The sequence below is a fragment of the Mauremys mutica genome, chromosome 5 (assembly GCF_020497125.1).
Source record: "Mauremys mutica isolate MM-2020 ecotype Southern chromosome 5, ASM2049712v1, whole genome shotgun sequence".
In the NCBI taxonomy this organism is placed as follows: Eukaryota; Metazoa; Chordata; order Testudines; family Geoemydidae; genus Mauremys; species Mauremys mutica.
Window position 1 is genome coordinate 92,851,172 of NC_059076.1, and position 14,972 is coordinate 92,866,143.

The window sequence follows — 14,972 nt, forward strand, 5'->3', positions numbered from 1 at the left end:
AGCTGTGGTTGGACAGACCCCTTCACCGGCACTGAGCTCTGCTTTCTTCAATGGGGTTCTGCACAACAGGCTTCCATCTGGATGCAACTCATCGCAGGACTGAGGGGCTTAAGATTGCAATGGGACTGGATAGCCAGTAAATGTTTTGGTGCTGATCTAAAGCATAGGTCTAGTCCCAAGATGTGGTGTGAGATTCAGCATGAAACCAACAAGAGGAAGGGAGACAATATAAGAATTTTACGTGACCTATCTTTTGATATCACTGAACCTACATGGCCTGATTTTCCAACACGGATCATATACAAAAATGCTTGCCTAATTTGAACACACAGTTATGTGACTGTACACACAAATTTGTGGTCTCAGTTGGCCAGTCCTTAATTTGTAATGAAAGAGGTGCTAGGTCTCCAGAAATTAGGTACCAGGGACTCAAGCATTTTTTTTAACTTTCATAACTGACATAGCAAGCGCACAAACTAAGTGCAAATGACCCTTCAGCTATCTAATAGGCCATTTGTGTTTCATAGATTCATAGAGTTTAAGGCTAGATGGGAAAATTAGGTCATCTAGTTTGACTTCTGGTATGTCCCAGGCTCTTAAATTTCATCCTGTTACCCCTGTGTTGAGCCCACTCACTTGTGTTTGACTAAAGCGTAGTTTGAGTTTACCTCAAGCATATCTTCCAGAAAGACATCCAGTCTTGATCTGAAGCCATCAAGGGCTTGAGAATCTATCACTTCCCTTCGTAGTTTTTTCCAGTGGTTAATCACCCTCCTTGGTAAAAATTTGTGCCTTACTTCCAATTTGAATTTGTCTGGCTTTTGTTTGCAAATGCCTCATTTGCATCCATAACTGCATGCATGCATACTTTTGCATGTAGCCTTAGCCATGTGACATTCTGAAATTCAAACTTACACTGATTTATCTGTAATAATGGCAGTACTACATTTGGGACCAAATTTTGCTCTCCTCTGCTCACCCACAACTCTCCGTAATAAGTAAAGTCAAGAGGAGGTGCACAGCATTTCTGAGGGCTTAACTGGTCCTTCAAGTTTAGTTTTAATTTGTTGTTCAGTATCCAGTCACTTTGTTCTGTTTAGTCACTCACTGGTGGTCCCATTTCCACATGTAATAGGAAAAAAATTCCCACACAAGCTTGCGTTCGAATCTCATTTGTGTTGATTGTGTCACTTTCTGTGAGGTGCTCAGTGCACTCAACTCCTACTGAGTTTAAAAGCTGAGCACCGAACAAGATTTGGCCCATAATTGGCATGTATCTTATTTTCATCTGTAAGAGTTCCAAAGCATCGTGCATCAATAACACATCATATAGTGACAGCAGCTATCCTAGCACATTCTACATACATATGATGTCAACAAACAAGTATTGCAGAACTGAGAGTGGATTAAATTTTGTCCTCCCTCTTTTCTAAGTGAAGGAGTCAGACCAAAATAACCAACACACTTGAAAGCAATTACTTGTCTTAGTTAGGGCTGGTAAAGATAACAGAGCCAGCTTCCTCTGCATCTATGGAAACCTGAACACTAAGATAAGAACATGTGTTACAAAATGATGATTGCACGTTTAATCTGGAGTCTCAGGCTAAGAAACAAGGCTTCCTTGTTTGCTTCCAGAACAGTTCAAATATCAAATCAGTTATTCACATTTGACCCCAAAATAAGCTCTCTTTTGAATAGATGGGCAAAATATTATTATATAATATAACTAACAATGATGTTGCTATTGATTAGTCATACGTCCCTTTCACAGTAACTTGGGAAACATGGTGTAAATTAATGAAAGGTTTAAAAATAGCTTTAAATTTAAAAAACCTCAGTAAATCAAAGGGTGATTAATTGCTTTTAGATCATCGTATTAGGAAAGCCACTCATCCGATGCTAGAAAACTAACTTGTCATGTTTTAGAAGACACAACGTTCTTTTCTACATGTGAAACTAGTTTTAGCTCACCAGCACCATTATCATATTGTATACAGTCAAATACAACAATTGTTTCATATAAACATTTTGAATCTTAAATCTCTTTACCTACTTAATGTTTTTAAAAACTGTGCTTTTGCTGAAGGACAATGAGTTATAAACTATACAGTTAGTGTTACTGACAGTACTAGTAGTATTATGAAAACAGCTATCTTCTATAGAGACTCACTAGGCTTCTAACACCTATTATAGAAGGCTTTTTAATTAATTATTATTCTTCCCTTTTATTTGCATTACTGTAAAAAGTAAAATGTTATGTAGTTCCAGTACCTTTAAGTTTCAAAAGTGGTTTTTGCATGTACTTCATTCACATGATAGTTCAGCAGCAGCTGATACTGAGATTAAGTGGCAAAGTACACAGAAATCTTGAGTGATCTCTTCTAAGTCCACAGAATATATTCAATGCACACCTCAAAAGATCCTTGAGCACACAGTTATTTACATAATTACAATGATGACGTTTTGCTTCAGTGGAAATTCTATCCATCTGAGTCACGAATGCCCTTGAAACACAAAACTGGTCAGTTTATGGCCTTTGTCCTTCTACCTATTCAAACTGCAAATACCACTGAGATGCTACTGAAGTACTACAAAAAGCAACACTGAAAAGCTGACTTCAGCATGTCTCACTCTTTCATATCCAGGATGACCTCTGTGCACTGGAAACAAATCTCTACTTTCCTTACATCCTTTGCATTGAAATAAAGTGGTTTTCTCTACAGAGTAAAAAGTCCTTAGATCACATGGCGAGCTTCTCTTGTGACATAGCTCAAAGTTGTCCATTAATTCCATGTGAATTACAGGAAGCTGTCTTCAACCAGGTCTGAGGAATCTATTCCAATGTCATCCATCATGTCAATGTCCTCAATGGTCTCATCCTCTCGCTTGATAAAGGTAGAGCTGCTTGAACCAGTCTCAATGGCACTTTCTTCAGATGTCTGGGAACTGTAAGAGGCAGAGAAACTAGGAGCTATAATACATAGTGAAATAAACAAGATACTTAAATTTCTACAGTTGACCCATTGACATGGAAGTGAATCTATGCGCCGACCTTATGGCAGCTTGGGTTATCTTAGGTGATCTGTAACTACCTTTTTCTTAGAGTGATTGACATCTGGTAGGAGGAAGTCACCAGAGGCTAATGAATAATTTTGGAATTCAAGAGAGCATGTTGACCACACTTTTCTGATAATGCCTCCTGCCAGCTCATCCATACAGTATTCATGAGTGAAACATTTAGACTTGAAGGAAATCCCCACCAACCAATATCAGATACTGCTGTGGCAAATTGCTAATTAGAAAAATCTGAGAAAGAGAGAGAGTGAGATGCTTAAGGAAAAGATGGTACAACAGAGACCATAGGTGCTTAGATCAAGCCTGGAAACTCCTGCCCCGTGGTAATAAATGACCTCATTCCAGTTTCTCTTGATAATAGTCCAAAGATACAAAAACTTGGCTCCTAGCATCTTAACTTTATAATAAACAGAGTATAAAATGAATGTAGCTAGCCACATTGTGCTAGATTCAGCTACCTTCATTTACATTAGGTATTTTATTTATGTATCTATTTATATTGATGAGAATCCATTGATAAGAAACCCATTCCAAGGTTCTGTCACCAATTAAAAAAATCACAAAAAACCCCTCCGAAATAGCTAACCCCATTACAAGAACCAGCAGTTCTGAAATAAAATAAATCAATCTCTCACATACCTCAAACCCTGTTCCAACTCGCTCATTCTCAGAAAAACAAATGGGGCTTACTATGTGCCCCAAAGGCCAGTCAATTTTGTTACGTTGGACCAAGTTGGAAAGTTAATTCCAAAGGTGAGGGGCCTCATGGGTAACATCCTGCCAGTCCCCGTCTCTATGGCAGTACAGTACAAGAAAAGAGGAGGTCTCTTGAGTAGGTAGGTCCCAGGCCTTAATGAGTACCGGGCTTCATGGACTGCCCCATTGAAATCATTGAGGCTAGTCACAGAGAGCTGCACTCTATACCCTGACTCATAAGGAATAGTACCTAACTTTACAAGTAGCCCCACTGAAGTCAGTGGGCTAGCTTTCTAGTAAGGTGCTACTCAAGAAGAGTAGGAGTATCAGAATCTGGACCAGACTAAGGTGCTATAGAAGGGTAAGTGAGGATGGCAGAATCTGGCCCATAATGTACTGTAAGCAGCAACTACCTATGCCTGTTCCTTTTGCCAAGTTCATCTTCGGAAACGGGATCAATGTCAGGCAGGGGGATGATGTAGCCACTGTCAGCGCTCAACCTTTGCTCATCAAATCCACTCTCCCTGTCCTTTAGCTTGTCTTCATTCTTGTAAGTGACACCGATGTAGGTGTTGTCACAGTCCACTCTCATGCGTGTAACTGCTGGGTGGTCACTTTTCAGGAAGTCCAGATGAATCCTTTCATAGCTCTGAAAAGATTAATTTTAAAATGGTCTTTGATGCTGTACAAGAAGGCGTCTGCTCCTCAGCAACCTGCTGCAACTAGCTGTGCTGCGTAACTGAACCAAAACAGTAGGCACTCTGCCTTGATGTGAGCAGGTGTGGCTCTATTGCCCTGAGCTGAGCTGTGCAGGCTTATTCGAGGTGTTTTACAAGGCTTCTTTGGACAAGCGCCTCTGGCCTGATAATACACACAGGTACTAATAGTTAAAAGATGGTTGGGTGGGTTTCATTTTAAAATAGTGCTTGTACACCTCTATATGCACACCTTAGTGCACTACTATCTCTGCAGGCAAGTGATGGCATCTTTCAGATGCAACTCTGGATCCAAACAGGGAGTTGTTAGTTTAATTATTCAGTGGTGCATGTATGCCATGAGACTGGTTACCATGTGACTGTTACTCAATATTAGTAGTGGGGATCAGGGAGTACTGACACTGCATGATCTCTCTCCCTTCTATTTTCTGTGTGCAGAGCTCTTCCACTTGCTCTCCTTCCACTAAGCTAATGAGGAGTGACAATGAAGATCCCCATTGGTTCCCTTCCCTCCTCTGGGCAGGGAGCCGGAGTAAATTACTCTGGCTCCTGGCAGCTACCCTCCCCCTGAGTCTACTGACCAGATCTGGCACCTTCTCCAAGGAAGGAATGAGAGGATATTCCTGAAGGCGAGATGAATACCTCTCCTCGCTCACTCCATTGGGTGGAGCCCAGGAAGTGTGGTTATATGCAAATGGGGCCAAAGGTGGTGGGCAAGTGAGGAGTGTGTGTGTGTTGAGGAGGGGCAGAAATAATGAAGAGGTCTGTGACGAGGAAGAAGAGGGACTCAGCCATCCGTGAGTTTGCAGGGGCTCAGGAAAGAGGGGCTGGGTGGTATACAGGGAAGCATGGATGATGTATGGGGTGGTAGAGGCCCTGCAATAAGGGATGAATGTTGTGTGGTAAGAGGCCCAGCAATGAAAAATGAATGGGTAGAAGAAGTGAGGAGCAGATTTATGGAGGCACAGGAGTGAGGGTGAACAGCAGAAGCGAATGGAGGGGCAAGAGTGAGTTAGGGCTGGGGGGGAGGAAGCAGGAGTATGTACATGTGGGGGAACCCACTAATAAATGATGGGTGCATGGGAAGCAGGAGTGAGTGATAGGAGTGTGTGTGTGAAGAGGGGTCATTAGTGCCTGGACATCCGGGGTCAAGCTGGGGAGAAGGGGTTGATGGAGGCTGTGGGAGATTATATACACAGGGGGATTGGTGCCTTTTTTAGGATTTTTACATTTTCTGAAAAAAGCCTATGCCAATATGTAGGACCAGCTCTGTGATTAACAGAAGGATTAAGATGATAATGGGCCTACAGGAAATGGAAAGTGCTGTCCCTTATGTAATACTGTAAAATGGTTCCCACCAGCAACCTTAGTTTTATAGCCTTATAGTCTCTTATACACTGCAACAGCATATCTGAAGCATTTCGTTCACATGGCTTAACGACATGCTTACTGCACAGATGAGCTGGGCAGCTGAGTTACAACTCCTCTGGGAACAGATACAAAATGCAATAGACATTCCAGAGAACAAACCTTCTTGTATTCGCCAGGCAACAGATTCTCCACAATTTCACTCAAATGGTAAAAAGAAGGTCTTTTCTCCGGTTCGCTGTTCCAACATTTCACCATAATCTCATACCTGCAAATAAGATGGAGACAGAGTTTCATCAGCTGGAAGTTGAAAATCAACAGCCAGAGAGACAAAACCAAAATCAACTGGAGGTAGATTTTGGCATAGGAGAAACAAAGACGAGCATACATACACTTCGCTGGTGGCATGGTCAGGTTTTGCCATTCGATAGCCACTTTTTATCTTGTTGTAGAAAGAAGAATCAACCATCATGCCAGGGTACGGTGTGCCACCTTAATGGTGAAAGGCAACAAAAGTGTCTCTTTTACATTGTTTGAATACTTCCAATGTTATAATAAGCCACAACTAACTATATGAAAAACCAAACACCCAGTAGACCCTCATTAAACCACAAATCTCTTCTGCTGGGTATTTCATGAGCTGGAAATGGAGATTGGAGTGGGGGTTTAGGATGATGCTCAATTCACGTGTCTAGTTAATATTTTCTGCATTAGATGCTATCTGAAATTTTGGAAGCGCTAAGAGTGTGAGCTAGATTTGGGGGATAGGAGTTGAGCTGGCTTTTCTAAGGCTCTTTAATCAATGTACTGGATTTCTGTACTGGATGTTGTTCTTTTTAAATCTTGCGATATGTCAGGAGTTAGGGATTGATGGTCTAAATCTGAAAATTAAATAAAAAATAATCCATAATTGCTGCTGTCTCTCCATCTCTCAACAGAGATGTAATAGCAGGACACTGTAGTGAGGTTTTATTATTACTGTGATTATTGATTACTTGTAATGCCCCAAGGCCCCAACTGAGATTAGAGTTCCATTTTGCCAGGTGCTGTAAAAACATATGTTAACGTACTGGGAAGGTTTTGTTATTTATACAGCATATGCTACAGTATACTTACTAGTACAGTATCTATTCTTTTTATTGGCTTTTACTTGTCAGCAGATGTTTTAAGTTTTTTATTCTAAATGTATATACTGGGCGAAAGCTCTGTCTGTGAAAAAAATTGGATTGGTGTTGTTATGCTAGAAGTTATCAATATCAAGTGGGTGTTGGCCCTGAATATTGGCTAACCGCTCAGGCCCAAAAGGGGTAACACTATATTATGAAGTGTTATCAGAATTAAAGCCAAACTATAGTTGACAAAATGAATGAACAAAGTACGTTTCATGATGCATTATCTTTGATTATTTTTATTGCATTTGTTCACTTTGGGTAATATTCTGCCACTTTTACTGACATTGAACAGCACATTACTCCAGGTGGAGTCCCACTGGAATCGATGGGCCAATCAACAGCTCAGCACTCAATAGAAACCACTCCACATGTGTTAATCTGGCAGAATCTGGCCCTTTACAAAATTCAGTTATTCACAATGGCTCTCCCCAGGACTAGCGTGAGCTGTTGAGGTTCTAGTGTACATCTTTGGAACCTGTTCTTCCATAGGACCATAGCATGACTTTAATGTGCTGTGTTTGTACAGCACCTAGCACATGACTGAGGTTCCTAGGGGCTTCTGTAATACAAATAAATGAATACACATGCCAGAGCTCACATTACTGTCCTGCAGAAAGCGAGCTTAATATGGTCACCAGTTTTATGTGAAATGTCTTTTAGGAACAATTGTAACAGGCCCTACTTACAGAAAAATCATTCTGCAATATTTGTGAAGTTTATTATGCTAGGAGAGAGAAAAGAAAGACAGTGCAGTGGTCCAGGTACTAGCCTGGGGTTGGGTGGCCCAGGTTCACTTCCCTGTTCTGCCACAGACTTTCTGGGTGACTTTCGACAAGTCTCTTAGGGCTTCTCTACACTACCCCACAGTTCAGACTATGGGAGTGTGAACAGCATTGCACACCAAAGTGCTGTGCTGTAACTCCCATGTGTGGATGCTGCAGGCGCAAACTAAAAAGTTCCTATTTCATATTAATGATTAATGTAAGCACACATAGTGATGGTGCTCGGATACTATAGACAGGGATGAGTTAGGACTACCTGCGAGAGAGAAATTATACCGCAATGATCTGATTGTGTTTGAACACCACTATCCTCAGAACTGCCCCACTATGTGTCATAGACCCTCCACTGCAGGATTACATTAATGCAATCTAGGAACCTTTTAGTTTGCACCTGCTGCATTCATGTAGGGGGGTTACAGTGCAGCACTTTGGTACATTGCAGGGCAGTGTAGACATAGTATTAGTCTCCCTGGCCCAGATCAAAGGTATTTAGGGGCCTAACTCACATTGGATTTAAAAAAAAATGTAGGTACCTAAATACATTTGAGGATCAGGGCCTCAGTTGCCCATCTGCAAACTGGGAGTTATAATACATCCCTACCTCACAGCAATGCTGGGAAATTTTAAAAGATTGTGAGAAGCTCTGGTACTAAGGTGCTGGGGACAATATAAACACACTTGACAGATGTGCATCTGTTGCTGTTTTAAGAAGTATTTATGTGATAAGCCATTCTAGAGCTTAACAGTCTCTGCTCATTTCAAGGGATATTGTCATGTGGTGAGCCTGGGGCTGTTTAATAGGGATTACACAGTTGCAGTCTGCTCTCATCATTGTAATCTCCGGCAGACTCACCTAATCCAGTCTCTTCCTACCAGACCAGAAGCGAGTCACTGGAATGCCTGGGGCAGCTGTGCTTTGTGCTACGCTGCCCCACCCAATGGCTGCTGCTGCTTAGAACTGCCAGTGCAAACAATCGGCTCCAGTAGCCCTGCTGCCCAGAGCATGTTTGCTTTGAGCCTCCCTCAGCCTAGGAAAGTTTTCCACAGCCCAGCATGCAATCTGCCCCTCTCCTTTGGTCCAGTAGATGGAAGAGGATGGCTTTCAGCTCACTAGCAGCCAACTCAAAAGTCAGCAGCAATCAAAAGCACCAGCCTGCCCACCTTGTCATAAACCAGTATTGTCAGTTCTTTGAGACAGGGACTTTTTTACTTCATGTCTGCATAGCACCTTACACAATGGGACTCTGATCCCAATAATACCCAATAGAAATAATAACGACAATTCACCCCAGTAGTTTGTTGTCACAATAGTATTTACAGTTCTTATTTTAATGTAGCATGAACTCAACCAGCTTAATTACTGCATGTAAAGAAGTGCTCATAGTACATACCAAGAGAAAATATCTCCCACAGCAGAATGCCATAAGACCAGACATCACTTAATGTTGTGTACAGATTGTCAAAAATGCTTTCAGGTGCCATCCATTTCACTGGGAGAAAAGTCTGCAACAAAGTAAACATATCAATCATTACAGAAATCCTGCACAGTACAGCAGATATATCATTTGACAGCAGAAAGAAGGTTTGCCTTAATAAATGCACATTTGCTAAAGTAGTTAGTAATATTTTTTATTCAAGGAAATATGAAGAGGTTACAGGATTATGAGCAAAACTTCTACTTACTCCTCAAAATAATGAATCCAGGAATACCTGAATTGCTAAATTATTAGCAAGTGACTCCGTTGATTTGTGGACATGATATGGGAGGTACACTGGTGATTTGCTTATGCAAATGTGTCATTGACTGCTATGCTTTGCTGCATCACAATGACATTCCCTTAGTAATTCATACAGTCACAAAACTTGCCAGTTAAAATCTCACTCTGCAAAATACTAGTTCTGGCCAAGGACTTTTCATCTTTCAAACAGACTTTGTGAAGTCATGTGAATTAATTGAGAAAAAAAAATTGTTCCTCTTGTTTTCATCCAACTGTCCATTAGTGTAACCAAACACTGACGGGAGTATTATACTGACACTTATCATCTCAATTAAATACTGAAATAAAAAGATTAAACAAGTACATACGCTGCCTTTGGAGACATAGTTGGAATCATGCATGATGTCCCTAGCCAGACCAAAGTCACAGATCTTCACAATTTTTCCTTGAGCCAGAAGGACATTACGAGCTGCCAAGTCACGGTGCACACACTGCATGGAGAGATCATAAGTCATTTAAAGAGATACCAATTCCCATGAAGGCCCATTTTCTTTGGAATGAACTGTCCCCTCCCTGAAAAAAAAACAAAATTTGTTGACCTTGCAGGCACAGTTTAAATTGGACCACCTATTGAGCCAGCATTCAAGGAGGGCAGTTATGGGAGGGGGGTGGGTCTTGTCAGCTGGGACAGTGTGGTGTGAGAAAGCTCTGCTTTGCAGTTGATAGTCTGACTGGTGGCTGACATGGTGTAGGAGAAGAAAAATGCTGCTGCTTTGGTTTTGTAATCACTTTTGTCTTGTGTTTCTAGTTAATGGAGAGGGTGCTTAGAACCCTAAAAGGACATTCTTTCATGATTTTAAATCCAAAAAAGCCATTTTTGCTTGGTTCCTCATGGCACTCACATTTTTAGAAGCCAAGAACTCCATCCCCCGTGCAACTTGGTACATGAAGCTTAGTAAATCCAGCAAACTGAGGCTGTCAGAATTGTCGTCAGAAAGCAGGTTTTTGACTTCTGGTTCTGTTGAAAAAGGTGGAGGGAAAATATGCTTGTGTCATAAAAGTGTATTCAGGCCATGAAACCAGTGCCCAGTTCTTTCTACCTTCTATGCTTCTGAGGTGATGACTTTAGCATAGTATCATGGCCCAAAACCATCTTTTCAGAATAAATAATCCCTTTGCTTGTTTGCATCAGTCACTAACACAGACTGCATTCCTTAAAAAAAGAAAAAATATCCAATACTAAATATAGTTTTTGTCTTCTGTATATAGATTTTTTTTTATTTATTTTTTTTTACAGAGGATTGTGGAAAACAGCTAAGTTTGAAAGGGCCACCTACATTACCTGGGTTGTTCTTACTATTCAGCATGGGGTTAGAAACAAGCCATTGATTTAGAGATGGTAATGCCATTAAAACTTCTGTACATTTTTGACCATTTCAGTTTTGCTGAGCACTGTTATGTTTCTCAGCAGGTATGCATTAGGACATGTCCAGTACCGTCACTGGAAGATCAGGAATTCTATGGCAATCATTCTTTTTTGAATAAAAAAATGACAGTAAAGAGCAGACTAGGCTATTCATTTACCCCTGGTGGCCCTGAGCAAAGCAGCAGTGCATTGGTCTGCCAACTAACTCTGGGTCCTGCAATTCAGTACCTCAGGCCTAGAGCCAGAAGTGAGCAAGCCTCTTTTGGAAGCAATGTTTTGAGTTTCTGAGAAAAGGGGAAAGGAATGGGATGCGTTGCCCTTCATCACCCTCGTTACATAATCCAGAAAAGCATCTGGAATTTTTTTCCTTTTCATAAGTGTCAGTCAATGAAAGTGGAAACAGAGAAAGAAAAATTATTAATTATTATTATTATTAATTATTACTGTCACATTGCTCAGGATCTTGCAAAACATACAAAAGTAATAATACCTTTGCCACTTAAGACTCTGAGGCTACATCTACACTACTGTGGTAAGTCGACCTACGCTACACAACTCCGTCTCGTCAGTGAGGCCCGGCTTTACAAAGCCCTGGCTGGGATAATTTAGTTGGGGATTGGTCCTACCTGGAGCAGGGGGTTGGACTAGATGACCTCCTCAGGTCTTTTCCAACCCTAATATTTTATGATTCTATGAATAACGTAGCTGGAATCACCGTACCATAGGTCGAGTTACCATGGGGTCTACACTGCGGGGGGTTGACGGGAGAAACTTTCCCGTCGACTTACCTTACTCTTCTTGTCGGGGCAGAATACAGGGGTTGACTGGAGAGTGATCTGCTGTTGATTTGGCGGGTCTTCACTAGAACCGCTCAATCGATCGCCGGTGAATCGATCTCAGAGCATCGACCCTGGCTGTAGTGTAGACCCGCCCTGAGTGTTACCATGCTACACACCATGGCTGCTGAGAACTTCACAGCAGAAGCAGCAAAAATAAAACTCCATTCTTCTTGCCCCACAAGCATAGGCGCCTATCACTTGAGCTAAAGGAGAATCTCTCTCCCTGGTAAGCTGTAGGAGGCTTGCCACAGATATTGGAGTAGTTCTAATTCCTTCCATTGGAGGGCAGAGGTAACACATACGTTTCTGAAAGAATGGTTTTTAAAACAATGAAGGCAGTTACCTGACACAGATTTTTTCTTATATGAAGCAGGCCGATCATACATTGACCTCTGGATATCTGAATACTTAGAACCCTCCTTCCGTTCCAGCATTGGCACATACTGAGTTGTATCAGCTTGTTTCATGTCCATGTATTCTCCATTGTTTTCAAAGGATAAAATGACATAACTGAAATAATAAACAAAGACAATATTGCCCAGTGATTTGGTTCATATTTCATGTCATCTTAATGGTTCTGCTTCTGGGTCATAGTTCATTGCGGCATAGTTCATGTCACTCATGTCATATACATGTAGTTCATGTATAGAAGTATAAAAAATGACTTCTCATGGTAATAAATAAAAAACATGCCCAACGTTTTCAAAGCTGAGTGCTGAAATTAGGTGTCTGAATATGGATATAGGAGTCTAAATATAAGTTACCTGATTTACACAAATGCTGAGCACTCACACATCCCACTGAACTCAATGGGAGTTGCAGGAACTCAGCTAATATTGCTGCCTGTGCCATTTATTTTAAATATTACAGTTGATCAAAGTATACCATTCATTCAGACAATTTTCATAGGGCCCAGTCCTGCCAAGAAAACCCATATAGCGAAGTCAATAGGGCTATTTGCCTAAATGAAGATTTGCATTGTAACATCATGCCCTTAACTGGCAAACGATAATCCTTTTTGTCCTTTCCCACCTTCTTGTGTTTTCATCAGCTGGGTTCATCCCAAAAATGTCCAAGTCCTTCTTTGGCTTTTCTGGATGTCGGCTCAGGAAATTATCCCTGTTTTTATGCAGGTAGTTTACCAAATCCCCATAAAAGCAGTATTCAGTAATGATGTAAATTGGACCTAATGAAAGAAGGCAAAATAATACCTTGATGATAAAAAAATATACATCACTGAAAAGATAATGGAAAACCAAGTATACTGGGACAGAGTGTTAAGGATTATGCATGCCAGTTTGTTGAACGGGGAGTATAACTACTAGCATGTATAGGCAGTTTTATCAGGCATCCATTTACTCACATTTATATTAAAAAGCACTTGCTCAACATATAGGCTATGTTAAATGCTAAATTTTAGTTGCTTGGCAAATATTGATTTTGCGTTAGACAAACCTACCTGATTTAGTACAAGCTCCTAAGAGATTCACAATGTTCAAATGAGGCCCAAGATGTGTCATTATCTTCAGTTCAGACATTAGTGCCTGTTTTTCACTGGATCTAGCTGTGGCTGTCAGAAAAATAAAATATTTCAGTTAACGATCAATGATCCTTGTTCTTGAAAATGTTAATACTGTTCAGTTAATACAAATATTGAATATGATATATTGCTTGGTTGTTTAAACATTTACACAGTGGCCTCTTAAGGAAGGCTTTGCACTTTATCTGGTGATGGCATTTCTGAAGGTCTAATGAGAATTACTAGTCACTAATAAAGACTCACTTGACTCAATTCACTAGTGGGCCCAATCTATTTGCCCTTCTTTGTGGTACAAAGCAATCATAATCCCAGGTTAGCTAACCCTTTGGGGATTCATCCATGGGTGGGCAAACCTCTAAGTGGCACAGAGACCAGTGCTTAATTTGTAATGAAAGAGGTTCCAGGCTCAAGCAATTAGGAGCTGGGGCTCAATCATTTTTTTTTTAAACTTTCATAACTGACATTGCAAGCCCAGAGGTGCCAGGGCTATGAACTGCCAAGCCTAGAGGTGCTGGGGCTCAGCTCTGGCAAGCCCTGGCACAAATTAAGCACTGACAGACCTCTTTGGAAGCTCCCTACTGACAGGGGCGGCTCCAGCTTTTTTGCTGTCCCAAGCACGGCAGTCAGGCTGCCTTTGGCAGCTTTCCTGCGGGAGGTCCCCGGTCCCACGGATTCGGTGGCTTGCCTGCAGGAGGTCCGCCGGTCCCACAGCTTCAGTGTACCCGACGCCAAATTGTTGCCGAAGCCGTGGGACCGGCGGATCTCCCGCAGGCAAGCCACCGAAGGCTGCCTGACTGCTGCCCTCACAGGAACCGGCAGGGTACCCCCCGCGGCTTGCTGCCCCGGTGTCTGGAGCTGCCACTGCCTACTGAGCTTCTCTACTGCCTGACAGCACCCACTGGCTGGAATAGCCTTTGGGGGCATTGGGCAGCTGGAATAAAGTAGGGCAACCCTGCGGCAAGTCTATTTTATGCAGGTTCAGACTGGCAGCCAGACAGCCCTAAAATCAGAGGCCCACAATCCTTTTGTCTAATCCCTCCAATCTTGCACCAACCAATCTGGCTTGTAAGTTTTATATATGCAAGTGCTAACCACCAGACCACTATGCTCATGTCAGAGCACCACTATGAGAAATACTTACAAAAATAGATATATTAGATTCCAAAAGTTTATTGCGCTTTTTACCACTAATGTAGCTTTTGCCTGTGTGAAGGATGACCATTATCACATTTATGCTGTAGACATTCATTTTAAATTTCTTTTAAAATCATTGGGTCAGCTCCTCAGCTAGCATAAGCTTATTTAGTTTCAGTGGAACTCAGGTGATCTACACTAGCTGAGAACCTGACTGATTCTACTTAGCTGCAACATGGTATCATAAATTAAGACAATGCTAATAATCCTGCATCAGTTTTTACCACCTGGCATGGATACTGACACAATGAGGATCACTTACGTTTCAGCATTTTCACAGCTACCTTCATCACTGGTTGAGAGCGACTTAATCCATATGCAGTTCCTTCAACTACTTTCCCAAATGCACCTGAACCAAGGATTCGACCTGCAGACAATAGAGTTTGTTATTCAATGAACAGTTGCTGATAGCTTATCTCAGTTTCTGCTGCCACTGCTCTTTATGT

The 14,972-nt window shown here is 41.5% G+C and overlaps 1 protein-coding gene across 1 annotated transcript in view; it reads right to left on the reverse strand.

Annotated features, from left to right (window-relative positions):
- Positions 1–284: 284 nt before the first annotated feature.
- PDGFRA (platelet derived growth factor receptor alpha) overlaps positions 285–14,972 on the reverse strand; it is a 48,514-nt gene continuing 33,826 nt past the window's right edge. Inside the window, exons 13-23 of the mRNA XM_045018141.1 lie at positions 14,789–14,893; positions 13,252–13,362; positions 12,825–12,978; positions 12,136–12,302; positions 10,430–10,545; positions 9,896–10,018; positions 9,201–9,312; positions 6,248–6,347; positions 6,018–6,123; positions 4,185–4,420; positions 285–2,946 (exon numbers count right to left, since the gene is read on the reverse strand). Of these exons, the coding sequence (XP_044874076.1) occupies positions 2,799–2,946; positions 4,185–4,420; positions 6,018–6,123; positions 6,248–6,347; positions 9,201–9,312; positions 9,896–10,018; positions 10,430–10,545; positions 12,136–12,302; positions 12,825–12,978; positions 13,252–13,362; positions 14,789–14,893 (1,478 nt within the window). The 3' untranslated portion in view covers positions 285–2,798. The remainder of the gene's footprint in view (positions 2,947–4,184; positions 4,421–6,017; positions 6,124–6,247; positions 6,348–9,200; positions 9,313–9,895; positions 10,019–10,429; positions 10,546–12,135; positions 12,303–12,824; positions 12,979–13,251; positions 13,363–14,788; positions 14,894–14,972) is intronic.